The sequence below is a fragment of the Caretta caretta genome, chromosome 1 (genome assembly GCF_965140235.1).
Source record: "Caretta caretta isolate rCarCar2 chromosome 1, rCarCar1.hap1, whole genome shotgun sequence".
Taxonomy (NCBI): Eukaryota; Metazoa; Chordata; order Testudines; family Cheloniidae; genus Caretta; species Caretta caretta.
Genome location: NC_134206.1, coordinates 213,744,719 through 213,768,011, shown reverse-complemented (window position 1 = coordinate 213,768,011; position 23,293 = coordinate 213,744,719). Strand labels below are relative to the sequence as shown.

Here is a 23,293-nt window from a genome sequence, read left to right as displayed (position 1 = left end):
TGCTTTTGCTAATATAAGCCCATATCACATCATAAAATAAACTCACCGATAACCACCCATGACCCACCATAAAAAATCCATGTGTTTTTGCTCTGGGGAGGAATAAAAGTACACATGTACACTGAAAGTAAATCATTGGAAGGTGCTCTGATGCCAGAATGATGGGCATGGCACATGAATTTATATAGAAGAGAAGAGGAAAGGATAGGGGCATATTTTCACAGCTATCTGATTGTGTGTGTATGGGCATTAAGATACCTGTAAATAGCATCCTATTTATCCTCCAGAATTTCAAAGGAAAGTCTGGACTGGGGGTTAGGGCCATCTTTGGAGTGAGGAATATTCTGTTGCTAGGTATCTCACTATTATCACACACCTGGCAGAATATTCATTCTCAATCTAACACCCTGTCCAACAACCTGAGATACCCGAGGGGTGACATTTTACCATTATAATTTTTTGGTGGTTCAATCTCAATTTTTCCCCCAATGGTCTCCAGGGAGCTGCCCAACACACCTCATTGGAGAAGCATCAGCCCTGGAACAGTCTTTCAAAAACAGTTTACTAAGAAAGTAAAAATTCACAAGGAAGAAATAATATTTCATGTTACAAATAAAACAGCAGGAATAAAAAAGCAGGACAGTTCCAGACAGTCTGATCAATTGGGAATTACAGGGGAAACCACAGACCCTGTCTCAGTCACACATATTTCTTGCAAGCAGACAAAACTGCAATATAAAAGCTGTATGAACTAGTTCCCAGGTAGGGATTGTTTCTGATGGCCCAGAGAGCATTTGAGAGAAGAATAGCCCAATCATACAACATTTATGTCCTCACAGGATATTTGATCTGAACTCAGCATTCTTATAGTGATGTCCCAGAGACCCCATCTTCAACGTCATCATAACCTGGGTCTCCAGGAAGTAGGGACAGGGCGTCTCTCTCAGCCTCAGAGACCTCTTCACTTCTTAGCAAGTGCAGACTCCAATCTGAAAATGAACAAGGGGCCACATTGCAGTCAATGTAACCATTCTACACCCATGTATACTCACAGTATAGGCTGTGACATATCCCTTCTGTTCCTGTGATTGGGGCCCTGACAAGTTTAATCCATTATCTCTCTATAGCCTACAAAGAAAACATCTGGGAGTGCATTCATTCTGTGCTGAGACCTGCCTGTTGCAGGAGTAGTGTGGAGATGTCAGTGAGCTGGTGACGCCTCCCTGATGCTCAAGCAGGGGCTGCTCTAACTCCTGTTGGCTGGTATAGTCCCTAAGGGTACATACACCAGCTGAAACCAGGTAGGGTGGAGCAGGCTGGAGCTTCTATCCCACAAGACATTCAAGGACAAGAAGCCAAAAAACAGGGGGACATCATAGATCTCAACTGCCCACACAATATGAGTTTGAATGTTTCTCTCAACAAGAACAAAGAAATGCACATTTCATCCTAACCCACTTTCCTCTGAGGTGCAAAGTGGGAGCTCAGCCGTCAGCTCCAGACCGTGAGTTGCTCTCATACAAGGCTAATGGAGCCATTTACATATTGAAGAGAGTGATTTCAAACCTGATGCCAGGCCTCTAACTAACCCCACTGCAGGGCCCTGCTCTTCCCATTACCATACTGGGCTCTGACACCTTGTTTGGGGGAAGACACACAGGCTGTGATCCTGCAAACGCACCTGTGTAACTTTGTCCTCACAACAAGTAATTTGGCCAGGGTCACTTCCTTGCTGCATAATCCATATTCCCATCCAGACATTGGTCCCGTGGATCACTGGGAAACACAGACATTTCCAGCTTTGCCAACCCCAAGCGTTCAAAAATTAGAAGTTGACAGGATGCGGGGCCTGCAGCAGAGCCAATCTCCAGAGAACCTAATAATCTGCCTTATTGGCTGGAAGAGTCCTCAGAGTGGCTCATTAGTCCAGCAGAGCTGCAGTTCAGCAGCTACTTGTAGCATTCACCCATGGCTGCCATCGCTCCTGCCTTGTTCCCACTTCTGTTCCTGCTTTACCTCAGCCTTACCCCTGCCTTGCTTTACTCCAGGTTACCTGGTCCTGACCCTCAGCTCCAATTCCTGACTCCAGTTCTGCCCCTTGGCTCCAATTTCTGACTTTAGCTCTGACTCCAGCTCTAACCACTGAGCCTGATTCTGGGTCTAACTATTGGACACGACTACCTATGTCTCAGTCACTGACAGAAGTTAGGCCTCAACATATCATGAGATTGGCTTAAAAATCAGTAGATTAAAAAGACTTTTTTTGGTCTTTTTTTTGTCCTCTGGTTTCTGAGCCTTTAGGTGAAACTCAGTTCATGTTCTGAAGCTTCTTTCTGCAACCATCAGGGCTAGAGAACTTGCTTTTTAAAAAATTAAAGCAGAGACTCTCATGTCTCCTGGAGTTTGAACTTTTAAAAATACTAGATATCATGAGACTAGCAATAAACTGCAAGAATTGGCAAAAGTGCATTTCCCCACTCACCTGTCTGTGAATCCCTGTTCCTGTCACTCTCTCCTGGGGCTCCAGTGTCTTCCCAGGCACACTGCCCGGGGCCGTGGTTATCATTGGGGTCAGAAACTTCTTTGACATCATCATAACCGTTCTCTGTGACATTTCCAGGCAGTGCAGGAGCCTCTGAAAAAGAGGCAAGAATTAATGGTAATGAGGAGAGAACTTCCACTGAATAGAGAAATAAATTATACACCAGGTACAAACAGCCTGAGGTACTGACACCCCAAGGGGGATGAGAAACCAAAAGTCCCTCCCCCACCAACCTTAGTGTCAGAGGAATTTCATTCATGTAACGTTTGTCTGACACATTTCAAGGACCTGATATAACTGTAAATTACTCAAAGGAGCCTCAAACAGAAACTGAAATGAAGGTTGTGGGAGATTTGGGAAGAGGTGGCTAGGAGTGGGGTTTATGTCAGAGGAAGATTTGCCCATGGTACTTTGTTGTTATACTAATTATACAGATAAATGATACTTTAATTTGTTCTATCACTTACTTTCTAAACTTTCCATTATTGTGAAAAAGCTCATTTTGTTCCATTTCTCTAAACTAGTTTGGCCCATAACCCACCCCTGATCTGCAGTGTCTGGAACACACACCACCAAGTCAGGCCAAGCATAGGAAAAACTTTTTCACTAGGAGGGTGGTGAAGCACTGGAATGAGTTACCTAGGAAGGTGGTGGAATCTCCTTCCTTAGAGGTTTTTAAGGTCAGGCTTGACAAAGCTCTGGCTGAGATGATTTAATTGGGGATCGGTCCTGCTTTGAGCAGGGGGTTGGACTAGATGACCTCCTGAGGTCCCTTCCAACCCTGATATTGTATGATTCTATGGGCCTGTGGGTGTGAAATCTGTACATCCCTTTCATGTGTGAAACTCAAGTATAGATCAGTGGACTTAGCAAAGACAGGGATGGCTGAGGGAGACCATTACCACAGAGCAGAGGGCTGTGCTCAGAGAGCTTGTCTCCTAACTTTGTGAGTAATGTTAGTGCACATTAAAGTGAAGGTCAGGGAGCAGTGACTAGAGTCAGGGGCACCATGGGCAGGCACTGAATAAACTTCTTCTAGAGTCACACTGGTTGGCCTGTGTGGTACCACATGCTTTACTATTTCCCCTCCATACAGCTCTGACCTAAACCAGCACCCACAGCCATGCTCTGTGGGAGAAGAGTTAGAAGATTCTATGACATGCTGAGCACCCTGAGTGTCACAGATTTATAGAGTTCAAGGCCAAAAGGGACCATTAGCTCATCTTGGCTGACGGCCTGTATATATAACAGGCCACTGAATTTTACCTAGTTGCCCCTCTATTAAGGAGAATAACCCGTGTTTGGCTAAGGTATGTCTGTCACAGTTCAGGACAACTGCACCTGTATTCCCCCTCTGTGGGCCACCAAGGGCACCCACTCTAGGCTCCCGGCTCCTCAGCTGTCTCCTCTCTTGGAAAGATACCTCCATCCCTTCTGACCGGGATTTTTCCAGCCTTCACAGTTCTCTGCCTACAGGGTGATATTCCCAGCAAGTCAGATTGCCTAAGGGCCAGTGTGTATGCTTTGCTTTCTCTCCAGAAGTTATTCCCAGTATATTGCCTGCAGTTGTAAGTTGCCATGCACCTCCTTCCAAGCAAGCACATTTATTCTTAAGGTAAAAGCATTACAAAGAAAACATAGAGCAATAAAAGAACCTACACACAAGCTAAAAAGCTTACCAGAGAGCACCCCAACTCAAACCTCAGGCTCTGGCAGGTGCCAGTCCTTCACAACCCACAAATGGGTTTTCTCCAGAGTTACAAGTTCACAACTGTCTCAGATTCAGAACCCGAACCCAGGTTGGGTGGTACAGCTGTTTCTTTACACAGCTCTGGCTTTTTAACTCATCTCTGGGAACAGGTAATCCGCACACAATGACCTACTCCTCGGGGTGTAGCTTCAAAAGACTGGATTTTTACATAACCCGCAATGGTGCAATTTGCATTAACCGCTCCCTAGGGATTCTCCAGGAAATCCACTTCACACTTATTTTCCCAAAAGTCCATTCTTGTCTGGCACATTTTCAATATAGTCCTTTGAACTCCCAGAACTCATATCACACCTCCCCTCAAATAGCGTATATGTAATCCTGGCCCATGGTAATACATAACCTTTGCATTTAATACAGTGGACCCCAGACATATTTAAACTTAATTCAATAAGGCCGCCCAATGATATGCAGGAAATTGCCATATCTGCCATAGCATTCATTCTTGATTTGAAGACATCAAGAGATGGGGAACTTATCATTTCCCTTGGTAGTTTGTTCCAGTGATTAATCACCCATACTGTTAAAAATTTGCACCTAATTTCTAATTTTAATTTGTTTTGCTTCAGCTTCCACCCAGTGATTCTTGCTATGCCTTTTTATACTCAGTTAAAGAGCCCTTTAATATCCGTATTTTCTCCCTGTGGAGATACTTTATTAAGTCACCTCTCAATCTTCTTTTAGTCAAGCTAAACAGATTGAGCACTTTAAGTTTCCCCATGTAAGGCATTTTCTCCATTGATCAGCTCCCACTGATTGCATCAGTACTGTTAGAAAATAGGCCTGTTTGTTAGCCTGAAATAGAATTTTGAGTTTGATTTTTGATACTCTTATATCCTTACTAATATGTGTGGACAAGAAACAAAGAGACTGTGTGTTGCATTTCCCACAACCAGATGGGGCTTTTAGTACAATGTGAAAAGATAAGAGATAGACCTAAAGTGTTGCTAGGTACGGTGGGAGTGTAATATATGAGTGTACACTTGAAGACTGCCTCGACTCCTATCTCAAGGCAAGGTCAAGCAACCAGTTGGGAGGAGTGAGGTGGATGGTGGAGAAGGTATAAGAAACACTAAAAGCCAAAGAAAATCCTGACGCTGGCTGATACATAATCTCACTCCCTACCCCTCCCATGGGATACAAAAGAAGTGGCACCAAAGCCCCCAGTGTGACACTATGCCCCCATATTCTTCATAGAAATATTATTATGATATGAGTATGGCATAATTATGATGTATTTGATGCAACATAAGGTATGTGAAATATCACGGATATACTGAATATGATTATCCTACTTGAATGCATGTATCATTTCTGTATCTGAAGTTAGGAATATTGACTATGTATCTGTACTACAAATTGTGTTTACACATGGGGAACTCCCACTAGACAGAATGCAATCAGTCTAGATGGCTAGCTAGGAACAAGTCAATGGACCATTAGAGAGAACAATAGGTCTTTGAAGATGCTAATCTCCCACCTTCCTGGGAAGTCTTCATGGGGATGCTGCAAACAGCCTCTGAGTTATGACTGCAGGGACATGTGACCAAGTCACCTGGTATTGGACACCATGATAATACTAGTATTTTCCTACTGGCCGGGGGTGGAAATCAAACTGGGAGACAAAGGATTCCTGCCATATGCAAAAACTAGTTAAGGCAGGTGTTAGGATATAGATATTCAGTCCTGTCTGTAAAGGGCTATACTCTAACAATTTAGGTGTATTCTTATCACTTGGCTAGTTATAGAGGTATAAAAGAAACAATCAAAATCACTGTCTGCCAGTGTAAGAGCCTTCTCTTACTGTGACAGTCTGAGACCCTGTTCTTAGGCTAAGGCCTTTGGCTAAGCAGCAGAGGCAGCCATAAGCTGGGAAGCGAACGGTTCCTCACATTCTAACCTAGTCACATTGAAATAAGGTGCTATTGGGCTGTTAGGAATACAATCCTGTCCTGATAATGCCTATCACCTCCAGAGAAAGGGAAGTGCCTAGAAGATGTAAAAGGAAACTTAGTTTGATAGCATCCTGTCTGGCAAGAACTCACTTATCAATAGCTGGGATGTGAAATCCTCACTTCTGTGTTTGTTCTATCACTGTAGTCCCCATTTCCCTATTGTTTGTCTGCATAATCTCTGTCTGGTTCTATGATTGTTTCTGTCTGCTGTATAATTAATTTTGCTGGGTGTAAACTAATTAAGGTGGTGGGATATAATTGGTTACATAATCATGCTACAATGTGTTAGGATTGGTTAGTTAAATTTCAGGAAAATGATTGGTTAAGGTATAGCTAAGCAGAACTCAAGTTTTACTATATAGTCTGCAGTCAATCAGGAAGTAGGTGGGTGTGTGGGTGGGGGAAATGGGAACAGGGAATGGGGGTGGGAAAACTGGAATCATGTTTTGCTAAAGGGGGAAATGGGAACAGGAAATGGGGATGGGGAAACTGGAATCATGTTTAGCTAAGAGCAGGAATGGGAACAGGGACACAGGTAAGACTCTGTGGTGTCAGAGCTGGGAAGGGGGACACTAAGGAAGGAAACTGGAATCATGCTTGATGGAAGTTCACCCCAATAAACATCGAGTATATATATTTGTTTGAACCTTTGGACTTCGGGTATTGTTGCTCTCTGTTCATGCGAGAAGGAAGTAAGTGGGTGAAGGAATAAGGCCCCTAACAGCAGGGCAGTGATATCATCGTGGTTGGTTCTTCATTGTCTCCTCACCTATGATGACTGCTGTAAACACCTAAGACTGAACCTGGGGGGAGGGATAGCTCAGTGGTTTGAGTATGGGCCTGCTAAACCCAGGGTTGTGAGTTCAATCCTTGAGGGGGCCATTTGGGATCTGGGGCAAAAATTGGGGATGGTCCTGCTTTGAGCAGGGGGTTGGACTAGATGACCTCCTGAGGTCCCTTCCAACCCTGGTATTCTATGATTCTAAGAAAGGACTGAACCCAGGCTTGAGGGAGTTCCAGCCTGTGAAAGAAATACCTGGAGATTTAAGCTGCAAGCAAGTGCAGCTTGCTTTCAGGAACCTTTGCAATCTGCCTAAAACAACATTTAGGGTGAGAATTTGTTACACATATCCAGTTTCTTTAGTATATTAAGCTTAGCTTGCGTGGTTTTTATTGTTTTTGTTTTTGTTTGTTTTTGGCTAGGTAATCGGCTTTGATCTGTTTGTTAACCCTTATAATCATATAAAATCTATCTTTTGTAGTTAATAAACTTGTTTTTGGTTTTGTCTAAAACCAGTGTGTGTGGAAACTATAATTGGGGAGCAAAAAGCTGTTGCATATCTCTCTCCACATTGAGGGAGGGGACGAATTTCATGAGCTTATGCTGTACAGTTCTCAGTGAACTGCAAGGCAGTATAATTTTGGGTTTACACCCCAGAGGGGGGTGCACACAATTGCTAGGCAATTGCTTAGCTGAGCCTTCCCATGCAGAGCTGATCTCAACATGTGTGTGTAAAGCTGCAGCTGGGTGTGTCCCTACCTTTACGTGTGCTGGTAAGGTGCAGTCTGAAACCTGAGGATGGGCTTGGCAGGCTTGTCTCAGCAGTACACTGAGAAGGGAATCCAGGCTGGTGAGTCAGGTGGGTTCAGTTGTACCCCAGTTCCAAGCGGCACCCCAAATGGGGTGCGGGGAACATGTCACAACAAGACCCTTCAAAATGGAACATGACCATAAACTGTAAGGGGTGGGACCAAGGGCATGCATTACAGGTATAATTATGCCTGCTAAGGAAGGAGAACAGTGACACTGGGAAAAAGGCTCTGCGGCATCAGAGCTATGGATACGCTTGCTTCAATTAACACCAATAAACATTGCATTGCCTGTACTTCGGAGTTCCAGTCTTCTGCTTTCTGTCTGCATGACAAGAACCAGGGGAGGGGTGAAGGGAAAGCCCCTAACAAGTACTAAAGATGCTCAGCACCTCACAAGATCAAGCCATAAATGACAATTTTTGCCTGTATAGACAGACACTGTGATCTATTGGGCGGAGGTCTAGACAGGGATGCAGAAACCTGGGTTCTTCTCTCAGTTCTGCCACTGCCCTGCTAAATGATCTTGGGCAAATCACTTCACTACTCTGTGCCTCAGTTTTCCCATCTGTAAAATGGAGATAATAGTACCAACCTCCTTTTTAAAGTGCTTTGAGGTCTATGTACGAAAAGCCCTACATAGGAGCTAGGTGTTATTAATTACTAGTTCTTCCAAGGGTATCATTGCTTCAAGGCTATAGATTTACTCCTCACCTTGGCTGTCTGAAGTCAGGAGCACATCACTTGACACAGGGTCCTCCACATTATCGAAATCCAACTGAGACCCCCAAGGGGAAACTCCCTCTGTAACAGCAAACAGCACACTCAGTGTCCCCTGAACACACCCAGTTCCTGAGCAGGTTTCTAGTTCCCCATTAAGTGCCTGTTGCCTTGGAGCATGGGCTGTTTACCATGGAGTTTGTAGGAGAAAGTCACAGGGTGATCCAGGGGAAAAGCATGATTGATATTCTGTGAAATTTTCTCATGCATTTCAGTGGGATCAGGATCTGTGTTGGTGCTGAGCTAACACTAGACACACTGGAAGATGGTAGCTGCTGCACCAGAGCTGACCTTTGTGACTCCAACCAAACTCTATAATGATGGTTTATAGTCTCTTAGTTTATATGGACTAGATTGTGACTTGGGCTACTTGCGTATGCCAGCTGGTAAAACCACAGGTACAGATCAGGGTTTGTTTACTGGTAGGCTCCAGCTGTGACTTTCAGTACTTCCATGCCAAGTGAATAGTTCTGGACCGCATTCCCTGAAGCTCCTCCCCGAGTGGAGGGCATCACAAACCACATACAGGAAAGGTGATGATTTTATCACACGTTTCCATCACAAAGGTTGACAGAAATCTTTGAAAGTCTGGTTAAATCTAATCCCATCAGAATGTATAAAATCTGTTCTGGGCCATGAAATTGATTGAGGGGAAATGACAGCCTTTACAGAAAATGCTGTGGAGATTAAATTCTCCACCCAGATATGGTCTCTGTATCTCTCCTTCCCCATTACCTTGTTCTGATGCAGGATCATTTCCCACCTCGCTGTCCCTGGTGTAATACCGAAGTTTCATCAGTGAATCATCTGAATAGGAGATTGTAGGGACAACAAATGAGATGTTATCAAAGTGAGAGCAGCTAAGTTGACAAATGGCTGGTGCATCTGGGGGCTGGGAGAAAGATTTCTGGTCTCCTTCTTTTAGGGAAGATGCTGAATGCACAGTGACACTGAGAAATATCCATTTTATTGTGGTAAACGTGGGTTTGGGGAGGATAAAATCAGACTGGGAAGATGCTGGGAACATCCATGCTGAACCTAGGAGGTGCGGGGGAGACTGAGTGTGACCTTTAACAAGGAATTTAAAAATCTCCAACTCCACCTGCTAACTCATGTGAAAGCTACAAACTGTCTTGTCTACACTGAGGTGTTACCTTGTGTTAGTTATCCCAAGTTAAGAACACACCTTTTCTTTTCAGTGAAGACAAGGCCCAAGGCTGCAGGATGTCTGTTCCAAGAATGGGAACAAGCAGAGAAGAGTGGGGAGGAAGCTCATCTTCATGAAAAAAGAAAAGGAGTATTTGTGGCACCTTAGAGACTAACCAATTTATTTGAGCATGAGCTTTCGTGAGCTACAGCTCACTTCATCGGATGCATACCGTGGAAACTGCAGTAGACATTATATACACACAGAGACCATTCTCTGTGTGTATATAATGTCTACTGCAGTTTCCACGGTATGCATCCGATGAAGTGAGCTGTAGCTCACGAAAGCTCATGCTCAAATAAATTGGTTAGTCTCTAAGGTGCCACAAGTACTCCTTTTCTTTTTGCAAAGACAGACTAACACGGCTGTTACTCTGAAACCTGTCATCTTCATGAGTTCATCACACAACAAACCTGGAGATAGATGCACCTTGTGGTGTCATTTACACCAATGGAGAGTGAGTGCTATGTGGGAGTAAATCACTAACAAATCTGTATCCACAGTGTGCCAGGGATCCCAGGGATGAGGGCTGAGATTTTAGCTCTGGGTCAGGGCCTCGGGATGGAAAGTGCAGTAGATATTTGCTCCGTTAGGAATGAGACACACGGACCTGAGTGACCCAACATCTGCTTCTCTCCATTCAGGTTATAATCAATCTCCTCATATATGGCTTCAGTGAAAGGGTCCGAGGATCTTCTGGAGTCTGGAAACAAAGGTCAGGATTTGCCCAGGGTCATAGAAAGTAGAGCTGGGAAAACCTATTAGATCATCCAGCCCCTCCCTCTGGGGCCAGTGCAAGATTGAGCCTTACAGCACATTCCCACTGCTCTGTCCAGGCTATATTCAAGTGAGTGTCCCAGCTGATGGGAGCCACATCCCATTCCACAACGTCCCTTTGGAGACGATTCCATGGACAGGTTTACTATCATAATGTCTTTCCTCGTGTTCATCCTAAATGTTCCCTCATGCTCTCATCCCATTGCTCCTGGTTAGTTCTCCTTGTATCACCTTAAATAATTCTTCCATCAACTTGGTGTTTACACCAATTGCAAAGTGGAAATAATAGTACTTACTTATCTACTGGCCAGTGACCCTGTGGGAAGGAATTAACTAATGGTTGTGCAGTGATTTATCAATGGAAAGTATTCTAAGTGCCATGGATTAATATCAATGTTTTGATCTTTTAGACACTATCACCAAGGCTCTTTTCCAGCATTTCTCCTTCTTCATACCCTCTCTCCCACTCAATCTCTCTGTTCAGAAACTTTGCCCCACATGGATTTTCTTGCAGATTTCCAAATGGAATCTCTACATGTTATTTTCTGCCACTATTGCAATTTCTTTAATCCTCTTTGAATTATTTCTCTGTCCTCATCACTGCTCTCAACTCCTCCCAATTCAGTGTCATGTGCAAGTGTCTCTGCTGTGCTGTTCATTTCCAGGGCAAGATCATCAAGGAAAATATTAAATAAAACAAGATTTCACATGGAACCTCATAGTTTTACCAAGGGTCCTCCCTCTCCTCAGCTACATCCTCCCCTCACCCTGTGCTGATCCAGCTCTAGGTCCTCTCACAGCCTTGGCCCTCTCCACACCTGCAGCTCCCCCTGCTATTGCAGAGGCATTTCAGACAGTGACACTAATCAGCACCCACCTTTGCGCTGTGCCCTGGCACTTCGCACCTGCGCGCCCAGAATGATTAAGACCAGGCAGAGCAGGGCCCCCAGAATAATGCAGATGACCACGGGCACCGTGACTCTCCCACTGTCGGTCGGAGGGCGGCGCGGGGGAACTGGGTGGAAATGAACATGCAACAGAGAGAGATTATCCTGTGAGAGTCAGGGGGCCCCAGGGAGCTCCCCAGTCACTCATTGCATGGCCCAGGGCAGCAGGGTGACGGGCTGGGACACAGTCTGTGCGCTATGGGGGCAGCTCACAGGCTGCCCCCGTAAATCATGGGCCCTGCTCTGGTGGCTAGAACCAATAGACAGGAATCATCCTGCTCAGCACAGCCTGCAGCTCCCACCCGGGTGTCATTCACACATGTGTCATTCAGTCCTTAGATTTCACACTCAGTATAAAGGAGCTCATTCGCTCAGGCTGGAGGTTCCAGCTCATCCCTCTGTGATCCTGGCACCAGGTAAATTTAATCCTTGATGGGAGGGGAATATTTTACCTCTTCTAAACAGTGAAGCTGTTGTCTTCATCACACCTGCAAAGGGAAAGGAAAAGAGAGTTAGAGTCTAAAGTAAGGGGCAGGTGATGTGTTTGTTACATGGGAGAACATCCACTCTCAAACTCTCTGTGTGTGGACATTTGTCAAACAGTGTCTGAGATGGTTTCCCTTTTCTTCTTATGGAAATAAAATTCTGAGACAACAAATTGAGTAGTGTGCATGACACAGATGATAATAGAGTTTATCTGCATATTAAACCATTAATTTCAGCACTTTATAATGGAAAAATCGAAAAATTGGTGTATTTTATCATTTATGGATTTGCTATTCAGTTTTTACTATGGATGCTGAAATCTTTAGGCATAGCTTCTGCTGCTGTGTTTGTTTTTGTATATCTGAGTCTGTTCAAAGAAAAGGAGTACTTGTGGCACCTTAAAGACTAACAAATTTATTTGAGCATAAGCTTTCGTGAGCTACAGCTCACTTCATACAAGGGGTTCAAATGTGCACAGATTAATCATCTGAAAGTCACCCACGTTAGTATAAAAATCCATAGAAGAGAAATATTGTTATTACAGTTGGGCTCAAAATGGAACTGAAACTCACCCACAACACCCCTGTCTCACACACACGTCCTCACACACAGACTTGTGGGGAATTCTGATCCTGACCCGAACTGCACATCCTGGACCTATCTCTGATTGTTCATCCCAAAAGGCTCAATAGCCAAAGAGCTGCACAAATTATGCTTTCTATTGAGAGGCTTTTCTGGGGTCTTACTAGTGGATTGCACCATGGGTCCCCACTTCTTTTATACATTTTTTTATAATTACCATTTGAAGAATCATTGCAAATAATATGGGTCTCTTCTGCTCGGTGATCACATGGCTGCCATTTCCATGGGCCTGAGGGACACTGCCAAAGGGAGCTGTGCTGCTCAGTGCACTTAACATGGTTCAGCCACGTGAGACCAGAACCTTCCCCATGTTGAAATTCTCCTGCAGTTAGCACTCCATCTCCACAGTTCAGCTGTTTGCATACAATTGTCGGGGTGATGCCAGTCATCTGATTTGAGCAAACACTGCCCCATGTCCCATTGTAGAAAACCTCCAGGCGCCCAGCACAGTCACTGCTGCTCACCAGCCTCAGATCTGTGAACTCTAGAAGGAAATGCACAAAAAGGGAATTTAAATTGATGATCCTGAAAGTTTTTGGTCTACACTACAGCGTAAGGTTGACTGATTATGTCAGTGTACCCACTATAGCCTTGCTCCCACCAGTGTAAGTGCCCTGCTACATCAACATAATAACTCCACCTCCACGAGAGGTGTAGGGCTTATGTCTATGGAGTTAGGGCAATGCAGTGTCCATGTGGACACTGAGGGTTACTTACATCAGCTGTTGGCTGTCATTTTGGGATGTATAAGTAGGGGCATAGCGAGCAGATCAAGGGACATGATCGTCCCCCTCTATTCGACATTGGTGAGGCCTCATCTGGAGTACTGTGTCCAGTTTTGGGCCCCACACTACAAGAAGGATGTGGATAAATTGGAAAGAGTCCAGCGAAGGGCAACAAAAATGATTAGGGGTCTGGAACACATGACTTATGAGGAGAGGCTGAGGGAACTGGGATTGTTTAGTCTGAGGAAGAGAAGAATGAGGGGGGATTTGATAGCTGCTTTCAACTACCTGAGAGGTGGTTCCAGAGAGGATGGTTCTAGACTATTCTCAGTGGTGGAAGAGGACAGGACAAGGAGTAATGGTCTCAAGTTGCAGTGGGGGAGGTTTAGGTTGGATATTAGGAAAAACTTTTTCACTAGGAGGGTGGTGAAACACTGGAATGCGTTGCCTAGGGAGGTGGTGGAATCTCCTTCCTTAGAAGTTTTTAAGGTCAGGCTTGACAAAGCCCTGGCTGGGATGATTTAATTGGGGATGGGTCCTGCTTCTGAGAAGGGGGTTGGACTAGATGACCTCCTGAGGTCCCTTCCAACCCTGATATTCTATGATTCTATGATTCATGTCAATTTCACAGCTCCATGCTAGAACCATGAAATTGACAAGAAAGTTGTATGGGGGCTTCAGCTAGAGCCCAGGTGCCCCCAGGCTCCCTGCTCCCTGCCAGATTGCTGCCCAGACTACCTCCTCCACGCTCGGAGCTGGTTACTCCCTAGGATCCTGGCTCCCTGCTTCCAGCTGTGTTGCTGCTCGAGCTCCCCGCTCCATGTGGGGAGCCTGGCTGCACCAAGGCGCCTGGCTCCCCTCTGGGAGCCCAGGTGCTTCCCTGAAACTCCCAGTTCCCAGCTCCCTTTTTGGAGCTGGGCTGCATCCACACAGCTCTGTGCTCCTAGCTGGGCTGTTGCCTGGGCTCCCAGCTCCCTGCTCCCAGCCAGGAGCCTGGGTGCTGCCCAGAGGCTCCCAGCTTCCCACTCCCTGCTGCCCCAAGGTTCCCAGCTCCCTGCCAGGAGCACAGCTCCCTCGCGCAGGCTCCCAGCTCCCCACTGGGTAGCTGCTGTGGTCCTAGTGGACAGCAGGGAGCTGAGAACCTGGGTGTGGGGGTGCAGTTGTGCTACTGGCAGGGGGCAGGGAGCTGAGAGCCTTGGGCCAGTGGCCGGGCTCCTGACAGGGAGCTGTGCATGGAGCTAAGAGCCCAGGCTCTCAGCCCCCCCTCCTCCACTGCCCCTCTTAAGTCAGTGGAAGTGCTCCTGGTGAGGATGCACACCACCGGCAGAAGGAGGGCAGTGTGGACATGAACCACCTGAGTAATTACTGCAGTGGCTGTAAGTCAACCGAACATAGGTCAACTATCTGGCTGTGAAGAATGAAATGCCAGTGATCGCTAATGATCCTGTGCATTATTCTGCAGGTACAAATGCCAGAGAGAATCACTCCAAGAATCAGAGACTCTTCTGGACACTACAGGCCCATTAGCAATACAGTGAACCCTTCGGGAAAGTCACCATTTCCCAACAGTTACACACACAGATAGCCAAGATACAGCAGTGACTGACCCTCCTACCACTATGGAAATGCTGTGATATCTCCAATACCCCTGGGTGGGAACTGATAGTAACTGGTGACTTTCAGTTGGGTCTGTGGTTTGTAGGGAGGTAGGAGCGAGACAAGAGACAACGACAGCGAGGGAGAGGCTCTATCATTCTCACTCTCCTCAAACATCAGCCCCGCATTAAATTCCCTGGCAACCATCAAAGCATTCACAGAACAAACCTGAGCAGAGAACTCCTGCGTCCTGTTTGTGTCTGCAGTTGTGCTGGCCCCAGCCCCCGGAAGGACACTCCCAGAGATCAGATTCCTTCCCAGAGCAGTTCACATCATCCAGCCAGATCTGCCCGGATCCTTGCCCATAATGAGCAGTGAGAGTTGCACTTATGGCATGGCCACATCCCAGTTGTTTGCAAACAACATTGGAGTCCAGTAGGTCCCAGGAATCATCACAGACTGTCCCCCAGGTGCCATTGTAATAGATCTCCACTCTCCCAGCACAGCGACCCGCCCCATTCACCAGCCTGATCCGCCTGCTTCCTGCAGCAATAAATCCTAACTGTTAATGTGCAATAAAATGATAAGTGAACAGCTTCCATGCCAATCAGTGAGGTTGCTACAATGGCTAAGACATAAATGCTTTTAAACATCTGTCTTTAACCAGAAACTTAGAAAAGAAAAAAATCTGTAGAGTAAGGAAATTATGAAGACTTTTTAGAGAAAGCTATTGTGAAAAAGTATGTAAAGGTAAGAGCCTAATTGTGAATTCTTTCCTCATCTGAGTAATTCGTATGGAATTCCCCAAATAAGTAAGAACGACAGTAATTGTGAGAGTAAGGGTTTGCAGGATCAGCCCTTACTGGAAAAACTGATTTTTTTCAAACAGCTCTAAGATTATAAGGATCAAGGGAGTTTGAGGAATTTATGATTAGCTAATACATTTATCAAAAACTCTAATTTTCTTTTAAATTCTCACAGAACTGGGAGGTACCTGGGATTTGAGAAAAGCAAACATGGTACCAATTTATTTTGCAAATAAAAAAAGAAAGGCAATTTGATGCAAGTCCCAAATAGGTAGGGCTCAATTCTGCTCCTGGTGAAGTCAACAGCAACACCTCCACTAACACAATGGGTGGAGGAATGGGCCCTTAATGCACTGTAATTACCCTGCAACCGGAATATGCATGAATAAAAGTTTTGGTGCAGTAACATTACAGTGCACAGTACATACAAACAAATCTGTTGCTTGACAGTTACCAGTGTGAAGGGCCTATGTTTATGTTTACTGTGGACTCTTAAAGTAAGTAAATATATCAGCAAAGAGAACAATAGAATTATCTTTTACAATGGTAATATGCACAATCAATAACAATAACAGTCTTCATTTTTCCCTTTAAATGAAGCAAAATTACATAGTTATAAGATTTGAACATAACTATATCACACTAACACGGCTGCTACTCTGAAACCTACTTAACTTCTGAGTCACAGAGCCACTATTTGTGACCCTCTTGATCAAATTGGCTTACATATGACTTTCTTTTCCTATTATTCCTTTCTGAGTAGGACAGCACATGATTTAAGATTAAGAAGTCACTAAAAATATTAGAACTGCTCAGAATTTTTATTTTCCTGGAAAAAAATTAGACAAAAATGAATATTTTTTTTTTCAAAAAAATAAAAACGTTTTTCCATATAAACCTGAACATTGTCAATAAAAACAGCCTTTTGTGAAAATATATGTTCTGTTGCAAATATTTTTTGGCAGAAAAAAGTTTGATAAAAAACCGTTCTTGACCAGCTCTAATAAATACAAGACAAAGAGAGAGAGGTTGCTGCAGTTTACCCCTATAATGTGGCTATGTTTTTTCTGTTTATAAAACAATATGTTTACTATAAAAGTGTCAACGTTTGAACCTCAGATCCATATTTTTTTGAGCTCTGATGAGATCACAGCACAAGATGAGCTGGAGGCAGGCCCTGGGGAGGGTTATATTCCTATTGAACAAGAACAGGATATTTTTAAGATTTCACGGTAAGTCACCTGAGCAAACAACACCGACATCCTCAGCAATTCGTGCCTGAGTGGTCTCAGATGTGGAGACGTTGCAGAGAGTCAGACGAGTCTCATTTCCTGCACACTGGACACTTCTCAGCCCCACGGGGCCCGTTCCTCGCCCAGACTTAGGGAGGTTAAAAGCTTTCTCAGAGACTCCACACTGGAGCTGCCTGCACACCACGCTGGCATCGTTCATGTCCCACTGGTCATCCAGCACTCTGCCCCAAGCACCACGGAGGGAAATCTCAACTCTCCCATCGCACCGGCTCTCTCCATTCAACAGTCGGAGTGATGCTGAACGACCTGGGCTCAGGAGAGATGAGAAATACACTGAATATCACTCCCCGCTGGTACTGCATTAGAAATAATGCACAGATGTAAAGGGAAACACAAATTTCTGTGCTAAGTGGCTAAGTGGAAGATAACGCTCATTATTGTTCTGCGATACTGGGAGCAGCCTCTAGCAAGGGCTTCATTTGTCTCTGTACTCAGAAATGCAGGGGGTGATGGTGGGAAAGGCTTCCCCAGCTCTGAGGCCAGATCCTGTGAGGAGCTGGGCACCTCCTATTCAGTGTGAAGGGTTCTCACCTCCCTCTGAAGTCAATGTGAGCAGGGGGTGCACAGGAGCACTGTGCAGATCAGGCCCTTGGTTACGAAAGTGCCCAGTGCAAAAGAGCTCAGCGCTCACCCAACATACTGATAGTGGCAGTGCTGTAGGATAGCTGTGATTAACAGGCGTCTGAGTTTCGGACTGCAACGAGTGCACCAAGCTCTTCACTTCCCTGCTACAATTCCCAAAGCCAGCACTGCCAGGACACGTGGTTCCTTTAAATAGCCCCCCTGTCCTCTTTGTCCCTGTTCAATGCACGTTAGTGACCCACGATCACCGAGTCAGCTCCAAACTCATAAGAAGCCAACAAAATAATTTTTTTTTAGGGTTTTTCCAGGCCAGGTCAGCAACTCTGGATACCTGAATTACCTTTCTCATGAACTCTACCTATTGTTCTGGTTGGAGAGGATGCATGGAAGGATGAATGACCTCCCAGGAAATGGGGAAGACCATCCTAATTTTTAAAAGCTTTTTTTTTTTATTTTAAAATTGTGACCACTGAGCATATAAATGTGTTGAAGTTCTTAGTGGGAGAAGTCCATACTCTTTCAGGTAATTACTGTTATTGCAGATTTATAAAGTGCATAAAGTACCTTGCATTCCAAAGAATCCATGTTGTTTAAAAATATTATGATTTATAAACCTGTTAAAATTTCCTAAATAAATAGCTGTAAGAAAAAAACTATATATGTATGTCACAGAGGACAGCAATGACTAGAGCTGGTTGGAAATTTTACAATGAAATTAAAAATGCCGGTTCACCAAACCCAAAATTTCTCACAAAAGCCAGTTGTGTTTAATTAACTTTCACTGAATCAAAGGCAGTACTCCCATGAAACCTTTCTGCCAGGTAGGTTTACTTGCCTGGAGGGCTTCTGGGGAGCCTTGCCATGCAGGCTGCCCCAGGACTGGATACCACAGGCTTCTAGTGTTCTTGGCTCTGGCCCTGGGGCAGCCCCATTGTGCTTACTGCCCCAGGCCTGGAGACCCCAGACTTCTAGTCTTGGAAGCTCTGGGGCAGCCCCACCATGTTGACTGCCCTGGGACTGGGGACCCACATTTCTATGGCCCATGGCTCTGGGGAAGCTCTGCCTTGCCAGACTTCCAGAGTCCCCACCATGGAACTGGGAGCCTGACAGCCCTGGAAGCCCTGGGAGACTCAGTTTAATCCAGGAATCTCAGGAATTCTGGGCTTTCAGCTCTGCAGCAGAAAGCCTGGAAGCCCTAATTCTAACTAGAGCTTGGCTCTGGGTTCTACGGCAGAGAACCTGGAAGTCCTGAGAAGCCCAATTTGAGCTGGGGCTTTCAGGGATTCCTGGCTCACTCCCATGGAGCTGGTAGCCTGCAGGTCCTGGGACAGACTGCCAGGTTCTGCAGCTCGGTGAAAGCCTGACCATGTAAACTGCTCCAGGCTGGAGTCACTACTTGCCCCACCCACATCCACTCTGTGCTTCACACTACATGTGAGAAGCTTGTGCTCTAGGCCTAGCGACACACTCCACTCCCTAACCTACCCAGTCCAAACACAGGGACCCACCTATCCAACTGCAGCTTTGCTCTGACCTCATCTGCTGCCACCCACATCACTGCTGTTTGGCTCCAGTGCTCAGGGATGAAAGATTTAATTGGCAAAGATGGACAGAAGAATCATTTGCTAGGGAGTGATGAAGTAGGAGATTAGACATGGCTCTTCCATCTCATGTGCAAGGAGTGGAAGGTGTACAGTTTAATGGATATAGGCAAGACTTTGCTGTGTGGACATGGTAAGAGGGCTGGCATGGGGCACGGTGGCCAACAGGAGCCCAATCTCCTCCATAAACAAAGCAAACATTCCCCCTCCCTGAATTATAGAGTATGAATGGTCCCAGTTCCCTATGTGCGGAATTACAGTGCCCCTGCTCCTAGGCCAGGGGTGCATTGAGGGCTGCCTTCTTCTGTTTCAGAGTCTCCGCTTTTCCTGAAAAAGGACAAAGAGGTGTCTCCCTTGGCAGCTGTGAAGGGGACTAGCTGATTATGGATTTTTATATTTTATCCTTAAAATAATCCAACAGTTTCCAGAGACCAATATACAGAACCTGGCTTAGAGAGGGAGTGAAAGCAGCTATAAAAATTCAATATATAACAAAAAGAAGAATGGGGAAGTAGAAAATTGATAAGGAAAGCAAAGGGACTCAAAGAGAAATCTATGGCCAGCAGAGTTAAGGACAATAAGGTATATTAGGAATAACAGGAATCTTAACAATAGTATTGGTCCATTACTGGATGGAAATGGTAAAATTGTCAATAACAATGTAGGAAAGACAGAAGTGTTCAATAAATATTTTTATTCTGTATTTGGAAAAAAGACAGATGATGTAATCATAACATGATTGTGTTGCACATTTCAATAGTAACTCAGGAGGATAAACAGCAGCTACTAAGTTAAGTTGCATCTAAGAGTTTAAAGAGATTGTGGAGCTCAGTGTACCATTAATGTTGATTTTCAATAAGTCTTAAAATACTGAGGAAGTTCCAGAAGGCAGGAAGAAAGTTAATGTTGTACCAATATTTAAAAAGGGTAAACAGGATGACCTGAGTAATTATAAGCCTGTCAATCTGAGATCAAGCCTGTGCAGAATAACAGCGTGGTAGCATGGTAGCATGGGCAACAGTGAGCAGAGATACAGGCTATCTGCCCTGAGCACAAAGCTGCCTGGACCTCCTGGGTACATATTTGGGGCAGCTAAGCCATGTTGCCACTCATTGCTGCCCGTGCTACATGGCTTCGCTACTATTTTTAGTATGGTAGCTCAATGAAAGCTAGCATAAGTATGTCTTCGTGAGGTGGGAATCACACCCCTAACTCCAAAGTTACACATAGCCTTAGACTTATGTAAAAAAATTGACTTGGTATAGCACCATATTTTGATTAAGAAACTAGAACAATACATAATGAAGATGGCATATATTACATGCATTAAAAACTGGCTAACTGATAGGTCTCACAGTATAACTGTAAATGCAAAAACCTCATGGAGTGGGTGTGCTTCTAGTGGGGTCCCAGATGGATTGGTTCTAGGCCCTACACTATTTAACATTTTTACCAGTGACCTGGAAGAGAACATAAAGTCATCACTGATAAAGTATGCAGATGACACAAAAATTAGGAAGTGGTAAATAATGAAAAGGGCAAGTCACTAATACAGAGCAATCTGAATCACTTAGCCTTGGTCTACACTAGGAGTTGAGGTCAAATTTAGCAGCGTTAAATCGATTTAACCCTGCACCCGTCCACACAACGAAGCCCTTTTTTTTGACTTAAAGGACTCTTAAAATCGATTTCCTTACTCCACCCCCGACAAGGGGATTAGCGCTGAAATTGGCCTTGCCCGGTCGAATTTGGGGTACTGTGGACACAATTAGACGGTATTGGCCTCCGGGAGCTATCCCAGAGTGCTCCATTCTGACCGCTCTGGACAGCACTCTCAAGTCAGATGCACTGGCCAGGTAGACAGGAAAAGGCCCGTGAACTTTTGAATCTCAATTTCTTGTTTGGCCAGCGTGGCAAGCCTCAGGTGACCATGCAGAGCTCATCAGCAGACGTGACCATGCAGAGCTCATCAGCAGAGGTGACCATGATGGAGTCCCGGAATCGCAAAAGAGCTCCAGCAAGGACCGAACGGGAGGTACAGGATCTGATCACTGTATGGGGAGAGGAATCTGTGCTATCAGAACTCCGTTCCAGTTTTCAAAATGCCAAAACATTTGTCAAAATCTCCCAGGGCATGAAGGACAGAGGCCATAACAGGGACCTGAAGCAGTGCCGCGTGAAACTTAAGGAGCTGAGGCAAGCCTACCAGAAAACCAGAGAGGCGAACGGCCGCTCTGGGTCAGAGCCCAAAACATGCTGCTTCTATGATGAGCTGCATGCCATTTTAGGGGGTTCAGCCACCACTACCCGAGCCGTGTTGTTTGACTCCTTCAATGGAGATGGAGGCAACACGGAAGCAGGTTTTGGGGACGAGGAAAATGATGACGATGAGGTTGTAGATAGCTCACAGCAAGCAAGCAGAGAAACCGGTTTTCCCCGACAGCCAGGAACTGTTTCTCACCCTGGACCTGGAGCCAGTACCCCCCGAACCCACCCAAGGCTGCCTCCTGGACCCGCCAGGCAGAGAAGGGACCTCTGGTGAGTGTACCTTTTAAAATACTATACATGGTTTAAAAGCAAGCATATTTAATTATTAATTTGCCCTAGCATTCGCGGCTCTCCTGGATGTACTCCCAAAGCCTTTGCAAAAGGTTTCTGGGGACGGCAGCCTTATTCCGTCCACCATGGTAGGACACTTTACCACTCCAGGCCAGTAGCATGTACTCGGGAATCATTGTAGAACAAAGCATTGCAGTGTATGTTTGCTGGCATTCAAACAACATCCGTTCTTTATCTCTTTGTTATCCTCCAGAGAGTGATATCATTCATGGTCACCTGGTTGAAATAGGGTGCTTTTCTTAAGGGGACATTCAGAGGTGCCTGTTCCTGCTGGGCTGTTTGCCTGTAGCTGAACAGAAATGTTCCCCGCTGTTAGCCACGGAGAGGGGGGAGGGGGGAGGGGCTAGCCATGTTGTGGGGGGGAGGCAAAATGCGACCTTGGAACGAAAGCACATGTGCTATGTATGTAATGTTAACGGCAAGGTTTACTGTGAAAGTGTGTACCCATTCTTCTATAAAATGTGTCTTTTTAAATATCACTGTCTCTTTTTTTTTCTCCACCAGCTGCATGTGTTTCAAGGATCACAGGATCTTCTCCTTCCCAGAGGCTAGCAAAGATTAGAAGGTGAAAAAAACGCACTCGCGATGAAATGTTCTCTGAGCTCATGCTGTCCTCCCACACTGACAGAGCACAGACGAATGCGTGGAGGCAGACAGTGTAAGTGGCGGGCTGAAGAGAGGGCTGAAGCTGAAAGGTGGCAGCAGCATGATGAGAGGAGGCAGGATTCAATGCTGAGGCTGCTGGAGGATCAAACTAATATGCTCCAGCGTATGGTTGAGCTGCAGGCAAGGCAGCAGGATCACAGACCGCTGCTACAGCCCCTGTGTAACCAACCGCCCTCCTCCCCAAGTTCCATAGCCTCCTCACCCAGACACCCAAGAGCACGGTGGGGGGGCCTCCAGCCACCCAACCACTCCACCCCAGAGGATTGCCCAAGCAACAGAAGGCTGACATTCAAAAGTTTTAAACTTTTAAAGTGCTATGTGGTCTTGTCCTTCCCTCCTCCACCACCCCTCCTGGTGCTTCTCTCCTCCACCACCCCTCCTGGGCTACCTTGGTAGTTATCCCCCTATTTGTGTGATGAATTAATAAAGAATGCATGAATGTGAAGCAACAATGACTTTATTGCCTCTGCAAATGGTGATCGAAGGGAGGAGGGGAGGGTGGTTAGCTTACAGGGAAGTAGAGTGAACCAAGAAGCGGGGGGGTTTCATCAAGGAGAAACAAACAGAACTTTCACACCGTAGCCTGGCCAGTCATGAAACTGGTTTTCAAAGCTTCTCTGATGCGCACTGCGCCCTCCTGTGCTCTTCTAACCGCCCTGGTGTCTGGCTGTGTGTACCCAGCAGCCAGACG

At 45.5% G+C, this 23,293-nt stretch overlaps 1 protein-coding gene across 2 annotated transcripts in view; it reads right to left on the bottom strand.

The window, feature by feature from the left end:
• Positions 1–545: 545 nt before the first annotated feature.
• Positions 546–23,293, bottom strand: part of LOC125632767 (scavenger receptor cysteine-rich type 1 protein M130) — a 76,268-nt gene continuing 53,520 nt past the window's right edge. Inside the window, exons 6-15 of one of the 2 annotated variants that reach the window (XM_075120102.1) lie at positions 17,063–17,380; positions 15,244–15,558; positions 12,852–13,178; positions 12,019–12,054; positions 11,497–11,634; positions 10,453–10,545; positions 9,371–9,442; positions 8,570–8,659; positions 2,483–2,635; positions 546–989 (exon numbers count right to left, since the gene is read on the bottom strand). In XM_075120102.1, the coding sequence (XP_074976203.1) occupies positions 865–989; positions 2,483–2,635; positions 8,570–8,659; positions 9,371–9,442; positions 10,453–10,545; positions 11,497–11,634; positions 12,019–12,054; positions 12,852–13,178; positions 15,244–15,558; positions 17,063–17,380 (1,667 nt within the window). In that variant the 3' untranslated portion in view covers positions 546–864. The remainder of the gene's footprint in view (positions 990–2,482; positions 2,636–8,569; positions 8,660–9,370; positions 9,443–10,452; positions 10,546–11,496; positions 11,635–12,018; positions 12,055–12,851; positions 13,179–15,243; positions 15,559–17,062; positions 17,381–23,293) is intronic. The other variant, XM_075120104.1, reaches the window with a different exon arrangement.